This window comes from Eptesicus fuscus, chromosome 22 (genome assembly GCF_027574615.1).
Source record: "Eptesicus fuscus isolate TK198812 chromosome 22, DD_ASM_mEF_20220401, whole genome shotgun sequence".
NCBI classification, from domain to species: domain Eukaryota; kingdom Metazoa; phylum Chordata; class Mammalia; order Chiroptera; family Vespertilionidae; genus Eptesicus; species Eptesicus fuscus.
Window position 1 is genome coordinate 23,553,554 of NC_072494.1, and position 20,935 is coordinate 23,574,488.

Consider the following 20,935-nt stretch of genomic DNA (forward strand, 5'->3'; position numbering starts at 1 on the left):
ATGATAAGGACGTGGAGAAACAGTAACTCTCGTATATTGCCAGTGAGAATGTAAAATGGGCTGTCTCTTTGAGAAACCATGAGCAGGTCCTCAAAAGGTTAAACACACAGTTACCATATGACCCAGCAATTCTACTCCTGAGCAAAATGCAAAAGAAACAAAAATATATGTGTATATGTCTGTCCTGAAGAATGTTCACGGGTACTTTATTCATTATAAGCAAGTGGGAAAAAAAAACCTTAAAAATGAAATGTCTACCAACAGGAGAATGGATAAATTGTGGTATACACTGAGTGGCCAGATTATTATGATCTCTGAATGCATAGTAATCTGGCCACTCAGTGTGTGTGTGTGTGTATGTATAATATATATATATATATCAGAAGGCTGGTGCATGAATTCGTGCATGGGTGGGGTCCGGCCAGCCTGGCCAGGGGAAGGGGACATGGGCAGTTGGCTGGCCTGCCAGCTGGTCGAACTCCTGGTCGAGGGGACAATTTGCATATTAGCTATTTATTATATAGGATATACACTGAGTGGCCAGATTATTATGCATTCAGAGATCATAATAATCTGGCCACTCAGTGTATGCTTGCAATGAAATGTTACACAGCAGTCAAAAATAAAGAAACAAATGATACATGTAACAACATGGATGACTGTCACAAATGTTATATTGAGCATAATAAACCTGATCCAAAAGAATATGCATTATATGATTCCAAATATTTGAATTTTAAGAGGAGGTAGAACTAATTGGTGGTGAGAGAAATCAGAATAGTCACCTCAGAGTGGGGGGTGGAAGGATTGATGTTGATAGGAAGTAGGTTAAGAAAGCAAACATTCTCAGTGTTTTGGAAATATTCTAATTTGATATGGGTGGTAGTTGCATATACATATACATAAAATGATCCCATGTATATATTACTTTGCATTAAAGCTGTGGCAAATAAAATTATACATAAATACATTAAGTTATATCCTTAAGATTTTTGTACTATATGTACCTCAAAGAATGTGTTTTATAGCTCCATTATCTATATATATAAAAGCCTAAGTGACTATTACAACCGGTCGCTATGATGAGCACTGACCACCAGTGGGCAGACACTAAACATAGGAGCTGCCCCCTGGTGGTCAGTGCGCTCCCACAGCCAACCTCCTGTGGTCCCTCTCCCTAGCCAGCCGGCCCCGATCGGCCCTGATTGAGACTGGGCAAGATGGCCCCAAGGCCCCCGATTGCCGGCCAGGCCAAGGGACCCCACCCGTGCACGAATTTGTGCACCAGGCCTCTAGTTTGAAGTAATGAAGGAAAACTACTCTATATACAATATTGTACCAAATACAGTACCTTTAAAATGTTATATATGTGTTAGTAGAAAAGATAAAAATGAGACAAAATGTACTAAAATTTCACAGTGGAGAGGTTAAGAGCTTGGGCTTTGGAATCAGAATGGCATGTTCAAATTTAGATTTCGTCACTTAATAGCTCCATGACTTCTCAAAGCTCCTGTTTCTTCATCAGTAAAACACAGAAAATAATATACCTAAGTTGGATGAATGTGATGGCTAAAAGAGACAATACTAGTACACATAAAATACTTGATACCTAGTAAATATTAAAGAACTGTTTTATGTCAACAACCCCCTCTCGTAATAGGTTACAGATGGTTTTATTTACTACTTTATACCATTCTTATGATTTGTTTTCTTCAGATGATGGAGAACTCTGATGCCAAATCCATAGAATTTGGAAGTTATCCTACAGGCTGTGCAGTCATTAGAGAGTTTTGACAAGGTCAGTGACACAGTAAAGAGCAGTATTGGGAAGGCTGTTGGCAGCAACATGCTTGGTGGACTTGGGGAGGAGTAGATTTGTCAGGAGCAGCAGGACAGCCTTGAAGTGAGGATCTCATGTCATCATTTTAAGCCCCACAATAGCCAGGTAAAATCTAGAATTGTCATTATCCCCCATTTTTTAATTTTAAAAATATTTTCTATTCATTTCATAAAACTATACGGAATTTCTTTTTTTTCTCAGATTCATTCATTTATTCTTTCATTCCACAAGTATTCTTTTTTTATAGAGGTATAATTGACATATAACATTATATTAGTTTCAGGTGTACAACATAATGATATCTGTATACATTATGAAATAATCACTACAAGTCTAGTTAACATCTCATGTTTTCGAAATCTTTTACAACACACAGATGGTCACCAAAGTATTCACAGAGGGGCTGTGTTGCTCTATGCCATTATACTAACCATAAGTTTATGTAATTTATAAATCACAGAGTCCTTAAATGTTTCAGTACCAAACAAAATAACTTCCTTTTGCATTTCATAACACCCAGTGCATAGTATAGACATCTCATGACCAATGCTTCTACTCCTCCCTCTATCCTGCTTATTTCCTTAATGTTACTTTATAGTAAATCTGAGAAAACGTAGCAATAAGTCTTCAACATTCAAATACTTTTTAATGTGCTTTGGAAGTAGCTTCAGTCTTTCTCCAGGGCTTGAAAGATCAAAGTTACTCAAGAGGTCTGCAGGGTGTATGTGTGTGTATTTAACTTATGTCTTAATCTCAAATGTGGTTAAGAACTTAGCTTCCAGAGTTGAACTAAAAATCAGTATCAAGCAGAGGAAAAGACAAAACAGTGTCCACAATATTGCTAGATAAAAAATGAAATCTATAAAGGATCTTTCTTAGAAATAAAATTAAAAGTTCCAATTCCATCAGAATATAGAAACTGCAGGGCAATAAAGTATATGAGATATACTGAAGGGTAAAAATGACAGGAAAACACAGAGTAGACTGTGACATATCTCTAATTACTACTCGGTTTCAGACAAATAGTAAAAATTAGTCTTCAGATAGTTGATAACATCAGCCTGTCTCAGGTGGTTAGTAACCAAGATCTGTGGTCAAGCAAATATTTCTAACAAAATTGACTTTCTTTTTTGGCAGCCAGTAGGCCAGTCAATAATAATGTTGTTTAAGAAAGACTGAGTCATGAGAGAGATGAACCTTTACTTCCATTTATTATGTTTGTATTATCTATATTTTCAAAGAGTTTTCAATATTGAAAACAAAGAAGAAATTACAAGGGGAAAAAGCTATTCTGAGAGCTAATTTCCAAAAGTCCCCCGTGACTTGGAAGCATGTTAGCAACCCAAAATGACAAAAGCAGAGCATCCCCTAACTGAAACTCGATCACATGACTTAGGATTGTCAATAACAAAGGAAAATCAAAACTAGGATCAATATAAAGTGGTCATGAGAATACAAAGAGAAAAAAGAAAACATTGGCTAGGTATATAGTCCTAACTGATCCATTCTAAAAACCTACATGAAACTTTTACTTTACATTAAAATTGATATTCAGTAAAGAGTGTTCTATAAAGCCACATAAGGTAGTTTTTGGCTTATCTGCCTTATATTACCCAAACAAATAGAATACAGGAAACCCACAAGCAAAAACCTCAGGCTCTGCCTAACTTGGGGACATTTCCCTCCAAATACTCTGAAGAAATTAAAAATACTAAGTCAAAAGATAAATGTACCCCTATCCTCATTTTGTAGCATTATTTACAATAGTTAAGATACGGAAGCAACCCAAGTGTCCATCAACAGATGATAGGATAAAGAAAATGTGGTACATATATACAATGAAATATTACTCAGCCATAAAAAAAGAATGAAATCTTGCCATATGCAACAATATGGATAGACCTACAGGGTATTGTGCTAAGTGAAATAAGTCAGACAGAGGAAGACAAAATACCATATAATTTCACTTATAAGTGGAATCTAAAGAATAAAATAAATGAATAAACAAAACAGAAACAAACAAACTGAAGGTTGTCAAATGGGAGGGAGGTGTGGGGATGGGTAAAAAAAGTAAAGGGAGTAAGAAGTTACAAAATAGTCACAGGATGCAAAGTATAGCATAGGGAAAATAGTCAATAATATTATAATAACCACCTATGGTGCCAGGTGGGAAGGAGAGTTATCAGGAAGATCACTTCATAAATTATATAACTGTTTTAACCACTATGCTGTACATCTGAAACAAATATAAATACTGAATGTCAACTGTAATTGAAAAACGAAAATAATTTTAAAAATATATCCTTACAATCCAAACCAAATAAAAGACACAAGTGCACCAAAAATTTATTTCTTTTGTGTGTTTTTTTAACTTAGTGATGGTGGTGTTGCTTGGCGGGGAGAAGCAAGGGTTGGAAAGATGATTTCAAAGTTCACAGAAAAATAAAGCAAAAATACCAGGAAAAATTCTGAACAAGTAGGGAAGGAATTTATCCTAAAAGATATGAAAACATATTTCGAAGCTATAATACTTTAAAAAGCACAGCCCAAGTACATGAACAGAAAAACAGAGCAATGGTACTGAACAGCCCAGAAATACACTGATGGGATGTAGGTAGTGACTGTTTAATGGGTACAAGGTTTCCTTTTGGGTGATGAAAATGTAGTGGAATAAGAGAGTAGTGATGGTTTTATAACAGTGTTAAATTAACTAATGCCACTGAACTGTACACTGTACAATAGTTAATGGTAAATTCTATGTTATGTGGATTTGACCTCATTTTTTAAACAAGCTCCACATTCATCATTCACTCTTACCTGAGAGTTAATATCAGCTCTATATTGTAGCAAGACTGTGACTAGTTCCTTATGTCCTCGATCACATGCCCAATGGAGTAGAGCTCTGCCCTAAAACACAGAAAAAGAGAAATAAATTGTTAATACAACTGTGAGGCCATATAAAAGATATAATGTTTTAAGAAAGACAAAGTAATAAGTAAAACTGGGTTAATTATTCTAAGAATGATGATATAAAATGCTCTATGGGAAAAGCAGTAAACTTTTCTAAATCAATGGGAAATCCTGAATTCTACTTTTAGCCCAATGACTTATGTCAGCCTGATCAGTTTCCTCCCTATAGAATGAAAATAAGGATAATATTTGTTGAATGAGTGAGCTGCAAGATAATTCTTTGAAAATTTGAAAGTACTACTTTACAAATGTAAAAGATAGTTTTCTTAAATTATCACATTCACCACTTGTGGTGAAAGAAATCTGTTGGATAAAAAAAATGAGCACTTAAACGTAGGCAGAAAATATAATCTAAGTGTAGTATATCTAAATATGTTAGTTTATTCTTTAAAATGTAAGAAAATTTAATCAGTTTGAAAGTAAGTATTTCCTCTTAATATTCCAAATTTACACTCTTAAATATCTCAAAAACACTAGTATTGTTTACTTGGTTCTCTAGCTTCAAACGTTAACTGTGAAAGCCATTTGTAAAAGAGAACAGATGATTAACTGTTAGGAGAGAAAGTACTAAATATAAAACATTAACTGTTATCTACCAAAGACTCAAAGTTACTACCAATGTGTTAATTCTATTCTGCACCATCAGAAAATCTTGGTTTAGTCAATGAAAGAAGCTACTTGGTCCAATGAATAAACAAAACCCCAACAACTAAGGGCTTCTTGGAAGCAGTGAGTGATGTATGGCTTAACACTATCTTCTGAGGGTGGTAGTGATGTTGTCATTTTTAAGAACTGGAATGTGTTTCCACATTAAGTTGAAATCCCTGCTTTATGTCATTTTAGAAAAGATTTTAAGTAGGACAAAGTGGGATAAAGATGGCTTTAAAGGAAAAAGCACCTTTCAAGAAAGCTTTTCTAAACCCACTTACACTCTTTATCTTCCAGCACCTATTCAAGCACCTATTAGTTCAACTAATTAAACTAGGATCCATTCTTAAAAAAACAACAAAAAATAAAGACAACTTCTTTCCTACAAATTGTTCTTTGCCTTTTCTTTCTTTTGCTCAACTTATTTTTATTTACCTGTCAATATGTTTTCCAATAGGCGTACTCAAAATCCAAACAGGAAGGGAAGCAGGAAATTAAAACATATGGGCAAATCACTCAAAATTTATTGTAGTAGCAAAACTATTTTGTTCAGAGCCCACTGGGAATTTTTTTAAATGGAGACAATTCTGCAAGCCAAGTAAAAAATGTTCTGTCAAGTAGAGAACAGAGTTTCCTATGTTAAAATTTCTGTAACTCTAATGACCTGCTGTTAGCAAGGCACTAATTTCAAAACTCTCCATATGAATAACTAGATATCCTAACAAGAGCCTCAGAACAAATACCAATATAAAAAATATCCTATAGCTCAATGTAATTGTTTTACAGCTTTTACATTAAAAGTATCATATAACATTTCAAAGTCTCTATCATATTTAGTTCTAACTTTAAATGTGCATTTTATGGCTATTAAGTTAAACTATTAACAAGAATTACTACATAGTTAAAATGATGTGTGATACACTTTCACAGGGCACCTACCAGAACTACCTACCAGTTAAGTAAGAAAACAAAATATTAATATATCTAGTACTTTTACCACAAGGTAATTTCTACTCTCCACCAGGTTCCTAGTTTCTCCTTAGAAATAACCCAGTAGGGTTACATCGATTAATAATAAAATATAAGTCCTTAGCTGTTCCGATGGGAAAGCAGACAAGGAACACATTTTACTGTTAATGAGAGTTATATTTTAAATTTCCCATATGTGGTGCCAAAAATTTACTTTAGGGGGAACACCTATGACTGGACCTCAGTAGTGATTTCCACTTTGGATATATTTTCCAGCAGGGCGGCACTGTACAGCAATGTTTTAAGGAGGATGATGTGCTCTCAGACACTTACACTATCCTTTTCAACACATTGCTTGACCTGCAATGTAATTAATTTTGGTAACACATTATTTTAATGGTACACTAATTAACCTTGAATTGGAATGAATTCTGACAATGACTTTCTGTAGAAGTGCGGAAGATATCTACATTAAGACTACTAATTATTAATATTTTTATGCAGTATTAAGCTCAAAAACAAGAACTGGATCAAATATACTTGTAAATAAGCATTAGATAAAATAATCAGGCTTTGAAATTTTTGCTTTAAAAATATTTTGTATTTAGCCCTAACCGGTTTGGCTCAGTGGATAGAGCGTCGGCCTTCGGATTCAAGGGTCCCAGGTTCGATTCTGGTCAAGGGCATGTACCTTGGTTGTGGGCACATCCCCAGTAGGGGGTATGCAGGAGGCAGCTGATTTATGTTCTTCTCTCATAAATGTTTCTAACTCTCTCTCCTCTCCCTTCCTCTCTGTAAAAAATAAAAAGAAAAAAATCAATAAAAAAATGTTTTGTATTTAAATGAACAAAAACTAGCACAGCCAGGTGTCTGAATGGGAAGACACTTTACTTATTCAAATAATAAAGTTCCCATGAACATGCTCTAATTTAAGATTATCAGTTCAAGTAATAAGATAAGCAATAATCTGCAGAGACACCATCCTCATAGCCATTTATGACAAAATCAGAAACTAAACACCCATGGTTTCTTTCCCTTTTCTCAAGAAAAACATGAATTAGGTGCACATTAAAGTTATATCTGTTTAAAGACTTTATCCACATTTATGAAGCATTTCACCTATTTTTATATATAACTGTCTTATCTTCTATGAATGATAGAATCTCTGACTAATTTTCAAGTTAAATTTATTTTTACTGCTACCACAGAAATGAACAACTCTTTGTATCTAGTTTTAACAACTCTTCTGCAAAAAGACATCCCAGAAGTATTCAGGAGATAAGGGAGGAAAGCCATTTTTAAAAGGAATCTTTGTTAGGATACCAGAAGACCACACAAGCACTGTTTGGGGTACTCTGGATAAATTCTGGAATTCAAATATAGTAAAACCCAGGGAGGATGGTGGCAGAGTGGGGCGGGGGGGTGGGGGGGAGCGGGAGGGAGAGAAAGGAGGGAGTTCTCATTATTAACCAAGCAAAGGTACTAATACTGTCCTACCTCAGACAGATGAATGACTCTAAAGTGCTTCAAAAGTACAGGGTGGCAGCTAACCTATTAAGTGGTATTACTTTCACATCTTCTGGAAAATACTGAGTGGGTTTTAATATTTTAAATGCTTCTTTGATATCCTTAGTTACTTGTCCTCAAACCACATAATATTTTAAAAATTATATTTTCTTTGGGATATCACAAATTAAATGAAGAGACTGTATTATAAAACAAGTCTTGATGTTTTTATGGTATTTGGAGAACAGATACAAAGTATGTACACCATACATACAGTAGACAAAAACATGTTTAAATTTGTAAGAAGTGTCACCTAGCCACTGTATCAAAGATGGTATAATAGAGTACCGTCTAATTAGCAAATGAAATACTGCAAACACGTCGACTTGAAAAACTGAATTTCAATGTACAATTGTGGTAGAGATTGACTTTAGTACCAATAACTTGTAATGACTCTGTGTCTTCTACCTCATCCCTAACTTTCCCCCTTTTCTGCTGCTACTGTATAGAAGTTGCTACAGTGAGAACTCCCAACCTAAACCACCATAATGTTAGTGATGTAAGAGTGAAGGAATTAGCAAGGGAGATATAACTTCATCCTGTATAAAATAAGTAATAACAGCAAAAATAAGTTGCCATGAAAACAGCTCAGATGTCCATTATAAAACAACAGATAAATTATATTCATATGATGGAATATTGCTCAGCAATATAGTGAAGGAAGTACTGATCTATACAACAATATGGATGAAACCCAAAACCATTATGATAAATAAAAGCCTCATACAAAAAAAGTACAATATTAGCATTCCATTTATATAGTTTGAGAAGAGCAGAACCAAACTATAGCAGAACAATGATCAGAACAGCAGTTACCTTTGAGGAACCACCTGGGAAGGAGCATGAGGGAATTTTCTCAGGTGACACTGAGGGTCTTATGTTGATGGGAGTTTCAGTTATACAGGTACATACATTCGTCAAAAATAATGGAATGTATACTTAAGAGTTATGCATTTCATCGTATATAAATGTTATCTTTAAAGAAAAACTAAATACAAAATTCTAATTAATGATATGCATGCTGAAGCATTTATAAGGAAGTATATTGTCTGCAAAATACTCTGATAAAAATGCAGCAAAATATAAGATTGATGGCTGAATAGAGAGATAGGTAAATACTGATAAAACAAGCACATTAGTGGTAGAATCTAGGTAGTAGGAATATAGACATTCACTGTAAAATTCTTTCAACTTTTCTGTACGTTTAAAATGTTTCATAATTGTTAGGAAAAAAAAATCAAACAAAAATTTGTACTTCCACGATCATAGCAGCATTATTCACCACAGCCAAATTAAGAAAGCAACACAAGTGTCTATGATGACTTTGATAAATAAAATACAATATATACACACAATGGAATATTATTCACTTAAAAAGGTAGGTAATTCTGACACAGGCTACAACACTGAAGACATTGTACTAAGTGAAATGAGCCAGCCACAAAAGAACAAATATTGTGTGATTCTATTTACATGAGGTATCTAGAGTAGTCACATTCATGGAGATAGAAAGTGTGGTTGCCAGGGGATGGGGGAAGGAGGAAATGGGGAGTTAGTGTTTATGAATACAGAGTTTCACTTGAAGACGATGAGAAAATTCTGGAGATAAATGTTGGTGATGGTTGCAAAACAATGTGAATGAATTTAGTGTCACAGAACTGTATACTTAAAAATGGTTAAAATGGTAATTTTATGTTATGTATATTTTATCACAATAAAAATACAAGTTGCAAAAGCTCATAAGAATATAACTACTTTCACTGTTTTCTGATCTTGCATTAAATATGCATTTCTGATGTAAAATATTACCATATGCTCGATTTTTAAATGCAAATGAGAATAATTCAACATTTATCAATTGTTATTATGAAAAGCAAAGTTCCTTCAAATTAATATTTTAATAAATTACACAACCAAAGTAACATATACTCAAATGTAAAAAGTTATTTAAGAGGATGCATTTTTTTTCTTCCTTTCTCAAATCTTAAATAAAAGCATAAAGTTAGCCTTAGTATACTGACTCTGTTTACTAAACCTTGTGCTTCTTTGTTAGGTTAATACTAACAATTTTGCCAGATTTTCCAGCAGTTTCTCAAGACAAAAGCATGTAAATAGCATTCTGACAGGTGCACAGATTTAAAACAAAGTGAGAAGGGAAAGAAATGGAGTCAAGAGAAAAGTATCTCCCTCAAAATATTTGAAAGGAACAATAAACATATATGGAAAATGGTGTAACAATTATAGCTTCAAAAGGATAGAAAGGAAAGAACTTAACTAAAAATGTAGCTCAATAAAGGGGATATTAGGGGTGCATTAGATAAGAATCTATGGAAAGCTAATGAATTGTATGAATGCTTTTGGGGGAACCAATGGTAGCTAGCATTGGAATACTGTAATCTATTTTGTTCAAGTATTGGTACATTGGTACATTGATCCTAAAAATTTAAATTAATATAAAGATTTAAAATATTATTTAAATATAATCAATAAGCATGTATTGTGTGAGCAGAATATTTTTTATCAGTCAGATACAAATTACATCTGCATAATTCTTGTCACGCACATTATTTCTCAGATCAGTGCCATAGAGAATATACATTATCTGCTCACATCACACATACTTTAAAAATTATTTAAATAATTCTTTACCCTTAAAAGAAATATATTTTTGAAAAACTGTAAATATTTGGCTCAATGATACAAACTGAATCACCATTAAAAAATTATTAGGCTTTCAGATGTACTTTTCTACATTTCTCTTCATATTGCCTACCTCAATTTCCACACATTTCTGCAAATGGTTAAAAAATGTAATAAAAGTTATAATTTAAATAAGAAATGAGTACACATAGCACCATGATGCTATAAGCTCTGACTTTAAACATCTGATATGATAGCTTCCTGAATAAATATAACTACAAAACTTTTTCCATTATCCTACCTAATAATAGACAAATTGATCGCACCTTCACTACGCCCAAGCCACGCCCACCAACCAATCAGGACGAATATGCAAATTACCCCAACAAAGATGGCGGCTGATTTGCATATCAAGACAGCATAGAAAGAAGCCAAGAGCTGCAGAAGGGAGCAAAGCTGCGGAGAAGCAAGCAAGCCGGGGGGGAGGGAGGAGCAGAGGCGGGGCTGGGGGAGAAGGGAAAAGCAGGCGGGCTGGCGGAGAAGGCAGGGCGGGGGAGAAGGGAGGAGCGGAGGCAGGGCCGGGGGAGAAGGGAAAAGCAGGCGGGGGCCGGGGGAGAAGGGAAAAGCAGGCGGGCTGGCGGAGAAGGCGGGGGGGGGACAAGGGAGGAGAGCAGGCAGGGCGGGGTAGAGTGCAGCAGGAAACCCTATTGCAGGATTTTTCCTGCAACGGGAACACTAGTATATCATATAGACAATGTCCTAATTACTGTATCAGTAGGAAACACCATGTAACTTTCTCAAATTAGAAATATATGCCCCACTCTAGTAGTTACAATTACAACTTGAATAAATAAACGATATATATCAGGAACTATACTTATACATAATAAAATAACTTCATTATGAAATATTAATATTTTGTTTAAAAGGCATCTTACATATGTTCATGTGCTATAATAGTTATAGATCCAAATATGCATTTCAGGCAATATAATAATTGTGCTTATTTCAAATATGTGGGAATGCAAATGTAGCATATTTCATGACTATAATTAAATTTATTTATGTGCTCATAGCAAATTTTAAGTGTAATAATTTTTAGTCATCTAAGGGCAAGACTAAAATTGAGTTGAATCTGCTGGATAAACGTTTTAAATACAGTTCTACACCATCCCAAAAAATCTTAGGCAATCAGTAGTGAAATATCTCAAGTTCATATATCACATAGATAAACACAAAGAATGGGACGTCCTCTCAAAACTGTAATTGTTCCCCAACCTATTATAGAGAAATGTCATTTTTCTGATAAAGGGGTTAAAAATATTTAGTTAGCAACTTAACTTTGAAGTTATCTACTTTTAGTCCATCACCAAGGCTTACCAAGTTGCTGTTTTATTTGCTAGAGCTTTAAATATCATAAAGCAGTATCATTTACCTTATTTAGGATGTTAAGTTTAATTCTCATTTTAAGCTCTCATCTCCCTCATGTTGTTAAATTAATTCATACAAATCCCTGATTAATAATAGAAGGGTTTGCCATCAGTATTCAAAGCTCAGCCTGAGCTGTCATGGCTGAGAGGGCAGAAATCTGCTCGGAGCAATGAGAGAACCCAACTGAATTCTTGGCGCCTCAGTCTATGAATGTGTAAGCACTTCATCGAATGTTCTGGCAGGCTGGGATAAAGGTAGCTGCATGGGTAACAAACTGGAAAACCTGGGAAGCTACTATATCAAAGTAACTAAGTGATACAGAAGCAATACATTTACTTTATTGTAAAAAAAAAGTTTTCCTTTTATTTTCACCAAAAAAAAGTGTTATTAGTGTATGCTGTTTGTGTTCTAGACACTTATATTATCCCTTTCACTGCTGTCCAATAATCTTCGCAAAGGTCATGTGTGAATCTGATTTTCAGTACTATTTTCATACATTTATCCAAACTCAGAGAATGTACAACAACTAAAGTCAACCCTGAGGTAAACTAGGAACTCGAGTGGTTCTGATACCTCAATGTAGGTTCATCCTTGGTTAAAATGAAAAAAAAAAAAAAAAAATTTACCATTCTGATGAGTGATATTAATAATGGAGGAGGCTCTACATGTGTGGGGAAGGGAGGTATGTGGGATATCTTTGTACCTTCCTCTTGATTTTATTATAAACCTAAAACTGCTCTAAAAAATTAAGTTTAAAAAAAAAAAAGAGGTAAGTGGCTTCTTCATTCATCTCTTCATTATAGTCTCATTCTTTATGCATATTATTCATTAAGAATAACCAAGATAACTAAAATTTATTGAGTGCTTACTATGTATGTGTCAGATACTATTTACCTGCTTTATATATATTAACTCATTTAACCCTCAAAATCACCCTGACACGGGTGCTATTATCATCACCATTTTACACATTAGGAAACTAAATCAAAGAATGAACTTGAAAGGCCATACAGCTAGAAAGTAACAGTGCTAAGACTTTAACCTATGTAGTTCAGCTCATCACCATTATATTACACTGCTTCTCATTCTTTCAAATATCCATTAATTCATCTTTTTCTAAGTTTTATCCTTGCTCCCTCCTAACTTTTATTTTATTTTTGTTAATCTTCACCTGAGGATATTTTTCCATTGATTTTTAGAAGAAGGAAGGGAGGGAGGGAGGGAGGGAGGGAGGGAGAGAGGGAAAGAGAGGAGGAGAGATAGCCAGTGCGGGAGGGAGGGGGAGGGGAAGGGAGGAAGAGAAAGATACAGAAACACCAATGTGAGAGAGACACATCAATTGGTTGCCTCCTGCACACACCCCAAACAGGGCCAGGGATCAAACCTGCAACCTAGGCAAGTGCCCTTGACCTGGAATCAAACCCGTGACTCTTCAGTGCATTGCTCCACAGGCCAGGGCAATTCATCTTTTTTTTTTTTTTTTTTTTTTGAGCATTTGGAACATGCCAAAACTCTGATGGAAACATTTTCAACAAGGAAGATCTCAAAACATTTCCTTTCTCAGGCAGTTATTGGAGGAAATACTACATCAAAGCCAGGAAATGAATAAGGGAGGGAGATACTCTATCAAAACAGGGAAATAAACAGTAAGAAATGAAGACCTGGGATCAGAAAACAGGAGAATCCAGAAGAAAGGAGAAGAGAATTCCCAGGACAGGATGACATCTATGCAATAGGTCTGGAGAGTAGCCAGTCCGGATTATACATGAAGAGGAAAGAGGTTTTCAGAAGGAACATTGCTAAAAAATATATGGGATTGAGTACCTAATGTGTTTGTACAGAGAAGACCTCTGTTGGGCAATCTGAGGAAAAAATTAATGGCAGAAACATAGAAAATATAAAAAACAAAGAAAAGAGGCAATTATTAACCTTGAGAGTAAAACAAAATGTTGTACCTGGCATGCAGACTGTATTTTTCATAACTATATAATTATTCATTCTCTTCCCACCCTTGCCTTTCTTCTCTATAATCAAAGCAGACTTCCCACCATACCGCCCTGGGGCTTGCCCTTGTATCTAGTTTTGGCCAAAGGAATTTGAGTACTTGTGACACATGCCTCATCCAAGCAAAATCTTTCAATGTATTTGTGGGATCTGGTCTTTCTGCTTTTAGTTTCTGCCCCTATTAAGATTGGATCTCAGAATGAGAAAATATACAAAATCAAGATGAACTGATCCCAAACAAGGCTAGCAGAACCCAGCAGAGCCTCAAGTGACCCCCAAAACCCTTTTGAAATAGAAAAAAAAAAGAAATGTTTTTGTTAGCCAATGAAATTTGGGCTTGTTTTTGCTATAGCAAAAGCTAACACATATAGTACAATCCATAGCTCAACAATGGACAATATTTACGTAGTCATAATATAATTAATTATATTACACTAGAGGTCTGGTGCAGAAAAATTCGTGCACTCGGGGGGGAGGGAGTCCCTCAGCCTGGCCTGCACCCTCTCGCAGTCTGGGACCCCTTGGGGGATGTCCACCTGCCAGTTTAGGCCCGCTCCCAGGGGGATTGGGCCTAAGCTGGCAATCAGACATCCCTCTGGCAGCCCGGGAGCCCCCGGCAGCGGGGAGCGAGCCTAAGCTGCAGTCGGACATCCTTAGCGCTGCTGAGGAGACGTGAGAGGCCACCGCCACTGCTGCTGTGCTTGCAGCTGTCAGCCCGGCTTGTGGCTGAGCAGAGCTCCCCCTGTGGGAGCGCACTGACCACCAGGGGGCAGCTCTTGCGTTGAGCAGTGCGTGTTATAGCGACCAGTCGTTCCTGGGTCGTTTCATTGTTAGGGTCAATTTGCATATTACCCTTTTATTATATAGGATTATTTAGGTAAGCTGCAAAAGAAACAACTAAAAGAATGGAAAATTTTTGCCTCAAGGGAGCTAGAATCAAATGAGAGAAGGATGCAGGTAAGGGAGTACTTTTTTTTTGGTTTAAGACATAATTTGATATTCTTTGAACTATCCACATATATTAATTTTATAAAAAATTCTTAACTCAGGAGCACAAAAATAAGAAAAGACAATAAAATCAAGGGAAATAATCATACCTGATTCCCTAAGAAAAAGTATTCTGATCCTGAAAGGCAAAAGACCCTTAGCTGGAATCATGACCTAGTTTTATTATTTCACAATCTGGCATCTACTTTTCTCTAGCTACATTTTTCCTGACTGTTTGTTTCAATAGTTAGGAGAAAACAAACAATATTACTGGTTCCCCTTTATTGTAGAATTATAGCCTTAATTTTCAGTTCTAGATGTCATTGACAATATTTTACAGGAAAGATGTTGCCTAAAGTGAGATAATACCTAGTGGGACAAAAGTAGATTTACAGTTGTTCATATGGAAAATAATAAAATAATTTAAAAAGAATAAACTCTTTTTAACTAAAAAAAAATATGTTTTGCGTAATCACAACTGTAAACCTACTTTTGCCCCACCCAGTATTAAGGGCTAACCTATACAGAGAGCTCTCAATTAATACATAGTTGATCACTTATCTACTCTACACATTATCTATGATCACTGCATGCCCTTTTCCTAACAATTGCCACCTGCTGGTCACTTCAATCAGCTTTCACTGTATTACCAAAGAATGAGAAAAGTAATTAAAAGTGAATTAAAGTTTGCTTCTTTCTTAACGACTAAAATTCAGGGACAATTTAAGCTCAATAAATAGTATTATTCACAAAGCAAATAAACTTAAGAAGTAATATATTTTACAAAATACATTTAAACAGTGGGCTCACATTTAAATGATTGGATTTACCAAAATTCTGAGTTTTCTAGAAATATACTTATTGAGTAAAGGACAATATATCATTTAAGATATAATGATAGAGAACATTAAGCTATTTATATTTCTATACACACACACACACACACACACACACACACACACACACACTTTTTATTGATTTTAGAGAGGAGCGAGAGGGGGAGACAGAAACATCAAGGAGAGAGGGTCACTGATTGGCTGCCGCCTGCACACCCCACACCAGGGATCAAGCATGCAGTCCGCATGTGCCCCGACCGAGAACTGAACCCTAACCTCCTAGTTCATAGGTTGATGTTCAACCACTGAGCCACACCAGCTGGGCTAAATATTTTTACACTAGAGGTCTGATGCATGAAATTCATGCAAGAGTAGGCCTTCCTTCCCCCGGCTGCTGGCACCAGCTTCCCTATGGCCTCTGGCAGTCACCTGGGACCCGGGCTTCCCTCGCAGCCCCGGCTTCATCTGGAAGGTTGTCCAGAAGGATGTCCGGTTTAATTAGCATATTATGCTTTTATTATAGATTTCCTATAGATCTTAGTTATGTTAATAGTCTTTCCCTTTATAATAAACAAATATGAATTATTTGAGTACAAGTTTCACCTAGTAACTTCTGTGCCATGGACAGAAATATGATGAGTACAAACACAAGAAGTATCTTCACTGGTGTCAACCGTTTCATTTAGATATTCTGACATTCTCTTAACCATACTGTACTTTGAGTTGTAGTTCACAGGCCTGCATTTAGAAAAAAGCACTGGGGCAGAACAAGAAAGCATAAGAATGTAATTACAGGGCATGTTTTTCATACCTCTTCATCTTTCATATTCACATCCACATTTTTTGATTTGATGACTTTGGATATATGATCAATGTTGTTTTCTCTGCAGTAATCAAATATGTTTTTGTCTTCTTCCCTAATGAGAGTAAAAATAAAAAGTCACATATTTTTAACACAACCTGATTGCTGCTGACAAACATTAATAAAATCTGTTTTTATAAAGGATTTTACATGAACAATAATGGATTTTCAGTAAGACATAATACATCCAACCTCTGAAAAAGATGGAAATTCTTATCTATATATATAAAACCCTAAGCGACTGATCAACCATTCGACCATTTGACCGGTCACTATGACGTGCACTTACCACCAGGGGGCAGATACTCAATGCAGGAGCTTCCCCCTGGTAGTCAGGGCACTCCCACAGTGGGAGTGATGCTCAGCGAGCTTTCTGAGCGCCAGTAGTGGCAGGCGCAGCGGGGCCCGGATGTGTGGGAGTGGCGCTGTGCCCTGCCTGGGCTCGGGTTCCTCCCTGGCCACCTGCCAGTTTGCGCACAATTACATCCCCCAAGGGGTTCCTGATTGCGAGAGGGCACAGGCCAGGCTGAGGGAACCCACCAGTGCACGAATCCATGCACCAGGCCTCTAGTCAACTAGAAATGTAAGGAAAAGTTTCACTGCTTTAACAAGTCACACCAGCACAATAACGTAACAACTTCAGATTATCTCAGTGTTCTTTTCCTCCCCCAGTTACTTTCACACACTGACAGGCACATACTTCCTTTGTCTCAGAATTTTCCATTGTAGCACTGAGATAAGAAGCACTGTAATCTCTGTACGGAGGCACCAAAAGATCAGAATACAGCTTACTGCTTGTCTTATAGGACAAAAGAATGACAAGTTGATTGTTACTCAAATTTTATATATATATATATATATATATATATATATATATATACACACACACACACACACACACACACACACACATACATACACACACACACACACACACACACACACACCAATAATTTTCTTAAGGGAAAAATAATTAGAGCATCACAAAATTCAGAAATCCTACATGAGTTAATAGAAACCAAAACTGGGAACAAAATCTGAGAAGCATACTAGGTACCCAAGACATTGGTACATTGATGTACTGAATTAATTTACTCTTATCCAACAACTTCAGAAAGAACAAGTAAGGAGAGATGACATGATCTTCCAAATGGCATCGAATTTATCAAAGGTAGAACAAGAGAGCTAGAACTCACTCAGATCAACTGATCTTATATATAGTACATTTTTCTATTATATCTAGCTACATCTTGACTAGTCAACTGTAATCTATTCTAGACACGAAAGCAGTTTCTAACATGAGGTCTTTTGAGTTCTCTAAAATAGGATACAGAACTATCTGTGTAAATGCAAGTGCATTTTTCTGAATGTGTGTGTTGTGTGTTTGTGTGTGTTGGGGGTGTGTGTTGAGAGGAGGGTAGCTTCAATGAGATTCTCAAAAACATAAGTCCTTTGGAATATTAACAATGAAACTGTTTCCTATGTGGACTGCATTTTCTGGACAGGCTTAAAAGAATGCAATTTGAGCTCTAAAAACTAGTGTTTTATAATCTCAAGACCACGTTTCCATTCATCAGAAATTAAAGCACCTAGCCATAGGAGTCCTCCTATTTTAAAAGCCAATTTAAATACTTTATACCCTATAAAAATTATTTTCAGTCAGAGGTAATTACATTAAAATACACTACTTTGGCCTTATTCAACTAAGTTTTCCTTATGCATTTGTTGTACTCAATTGAGCACTTACTACATGCAAGGCACTGGGCAAGATTCTGTTGATAACAGGTAACAAGAATAAGCAAAAAGCTTTGCATTCAATATATGCACAGTAGAGTTGAGATGATAATATCGATACATCAGTAACATTGGGTATAACTGGATCTTTAGAAAGGCCTAAAAATGTACAGAGGAGAAACAGTCTGCCTCAAGCTGTAAAAAATGAGGTACATGTGCAGGAAGAAATCATGTTTAAAAGCAATACAGGGGTGAGCAGAAATAGGTTTATAGTTGCTCATATGGAAAATAACACAATAATTAATAAATAATAATAATGCAAGAATACACTTGTGTTTCACATATTCACAACTGCAAACCTACTTTTATGGTCTCTCAAAAATGTCCATTTTGCAGAAGACAAAAATGCTTTCCCAGATTACCTACTCTGAAAGAAAATAGAGAAGTCTGAAAGAAGTCTGATTTTAAAAATTAAGGTTGCAAATAGTACCATTTTAGCTATATTGAACTACAACAAAAAAACATAGTTTCTATGAAAATGTGTGTTCAGAATACCAACTTGGTAATAACAGGGACCTATTTTTCTCCAGTCCAGTAACAGAGACCCCTCTAATTCAAGAGGCAGCAACTTCAACTGTGAGAGAAAGAGTTGAGTCATTTTAAGTCATCATATAAAATATACTACTTACCAATTGTTTTGAATTTTAAAATAATGGGGAGTTGATGGTGGGGCACAGAAAGGAAAGTAAGGAGGACCCTTGGGATGTCAGTTACTCATACCCAATAACATGTAAGGGCTATTCATAGATAAGAGGACCTTCTGCATGGTCTCTCTTCCTGAATCCCAAATTTGCATGTATACTTATGCTTAAACAGTGTAAAAGAGTAAATACAGTACAAACATATTCACATTTTTATTTTGCTTAATATATTGTCAATGTTCCTTATGTGCATCAAATATTCTGATTTGGTATAAGAGTTTTTGGAGGGCAGAGGCAGTTTTTCAACTGAATACCTGCTTATTGTCTGCACTTTATCATTGCTAAATATGTCAAGCACACAGAAGTATTTAAAAAATACTTCAGGGTAGAGTATACAATGTAAATTAAGTATCAAAAAGAAATTCAATAAAATCACCAACAATATGATACAAAGTTGAATGACTAATATTAAAAAAATTAAGTGATAACGCTTGGGCTTAGTTGTTCAATAGTTCTCTATCCTCACTCCAAGTCTGACTTATCTTACTTGCCAGCAACCAAGCTGTCAATACAATGTCACCACCTAGTGGCCCAAATGGAGAAACATCGGGAGCACTATCTTTCTACATCTCCTTTCTTGCCCCTAACAAGATTATGTACAATATACAAATCAAATTCTCTCTTTCCCCTCTACATTTCCCTGTCAATACACTCTCCCAGAGGCAATCACCCCTTCTGGATCCATACTTAAAGGAAACATGTGCAAGTGATTCCAACCATTACCAAATACAGTAGAGCCTTAATACATGTTAGTGCCCTTCTACATGTTCTCAACTTATCTTCCTTTCTCTTATGTTTCTTACTCAGTTATCATTCTCCCTCTTTCCTCAATATAAGAGATAAAATTATCATATCTGTTCTTTACAGATGAGTATGAGTTATGTTTGTGACTACTTTCAAGGATGTAGTCCCTCCCACATTATCCCTAGCACAAGACAGAATGTCTCTCTTTAGATTACTCCAAATTTCCCGAAAATGACAGAAAATATATTTGTATATTTGAAGGAAAAAAATCACTGGCTTTCTTTGAAAAATAAAGGCACACCCTTATGAGAAAGAGGGATAGTGTTTAAGTATGGCCATCTTTCATCTACCACAGGAAGACTAAAACCTTGCCCATTCCTAAATATGCCATCTGTACCACAGTATTCCAGTAAACAGACAATGGAAAATTATTTATTGACTAAAAACACAAAGAAGAGTAAGCCAATACCCACACAAATAGGTATAGACAAATGCTCCCAATTCCTCAAACTAAGGGATGTATACCTGTGGGCTCTGGAGGTATAGAAAGACCTTTAAAGAGATATGTAGGTATGGAAAATTTTATGTGAATCTATTTTCAGCTCCATTTCTATATAAATGCACTCTCTTTCCTAAACTGATCTGAAAAGGCTATTGAGGTAAATATTTCATCATCATTCTCCTTTCAACATTCCCTCTGCTTAGTCACTATTCCTCACCCCTAGTTTATAAAAGAAAGGCACATACCTCTCTCCTTACTATGGTCTACTTCTAGGAAGTATAACCAAAAGACTGTACTAAGAATTAGAAAACTACTATTAATTAAACTTGTTACTCTTTTGCATAAAAATATTGTTTAACATACTAGGAATGGTTTGGGGGGGAAATATCAACCCTAGGTTGTACTGCCTCAGGATATAAAATCTTCCATGGTACCAAATAA

General features: G+C 35.7%; 1 protein-coding gene across 1 annotated transcript in view; it reads right to left on the bottom strand.

Annotated features, from left to right (window-relative positions):
• The window catches only part of ACBD6 (acyl-CoA binding domain containing 6), a 143,734-nt gene that overhangs the window by 60,252 nt on the left and 62,547 nt on the right, over positions 1–20,935 (bottom strand). Inside the window, exons 5-6 of the mRNA XM_008145910.3 lie at positions 16,703–16,808; positions 4,658–4,747 (exon numbers count right to left, since the gene is read on the bottom strand). Of these exons, the coding sequence (XP_008144132.1) occupies positions 4,658–4,747; positions 16,703–16,808 (196 nt within the window). The remainder of the gene's footprint in view (positions 1–4,657; positions 4,748–16,702; positions 16,809–20,935) is intronic.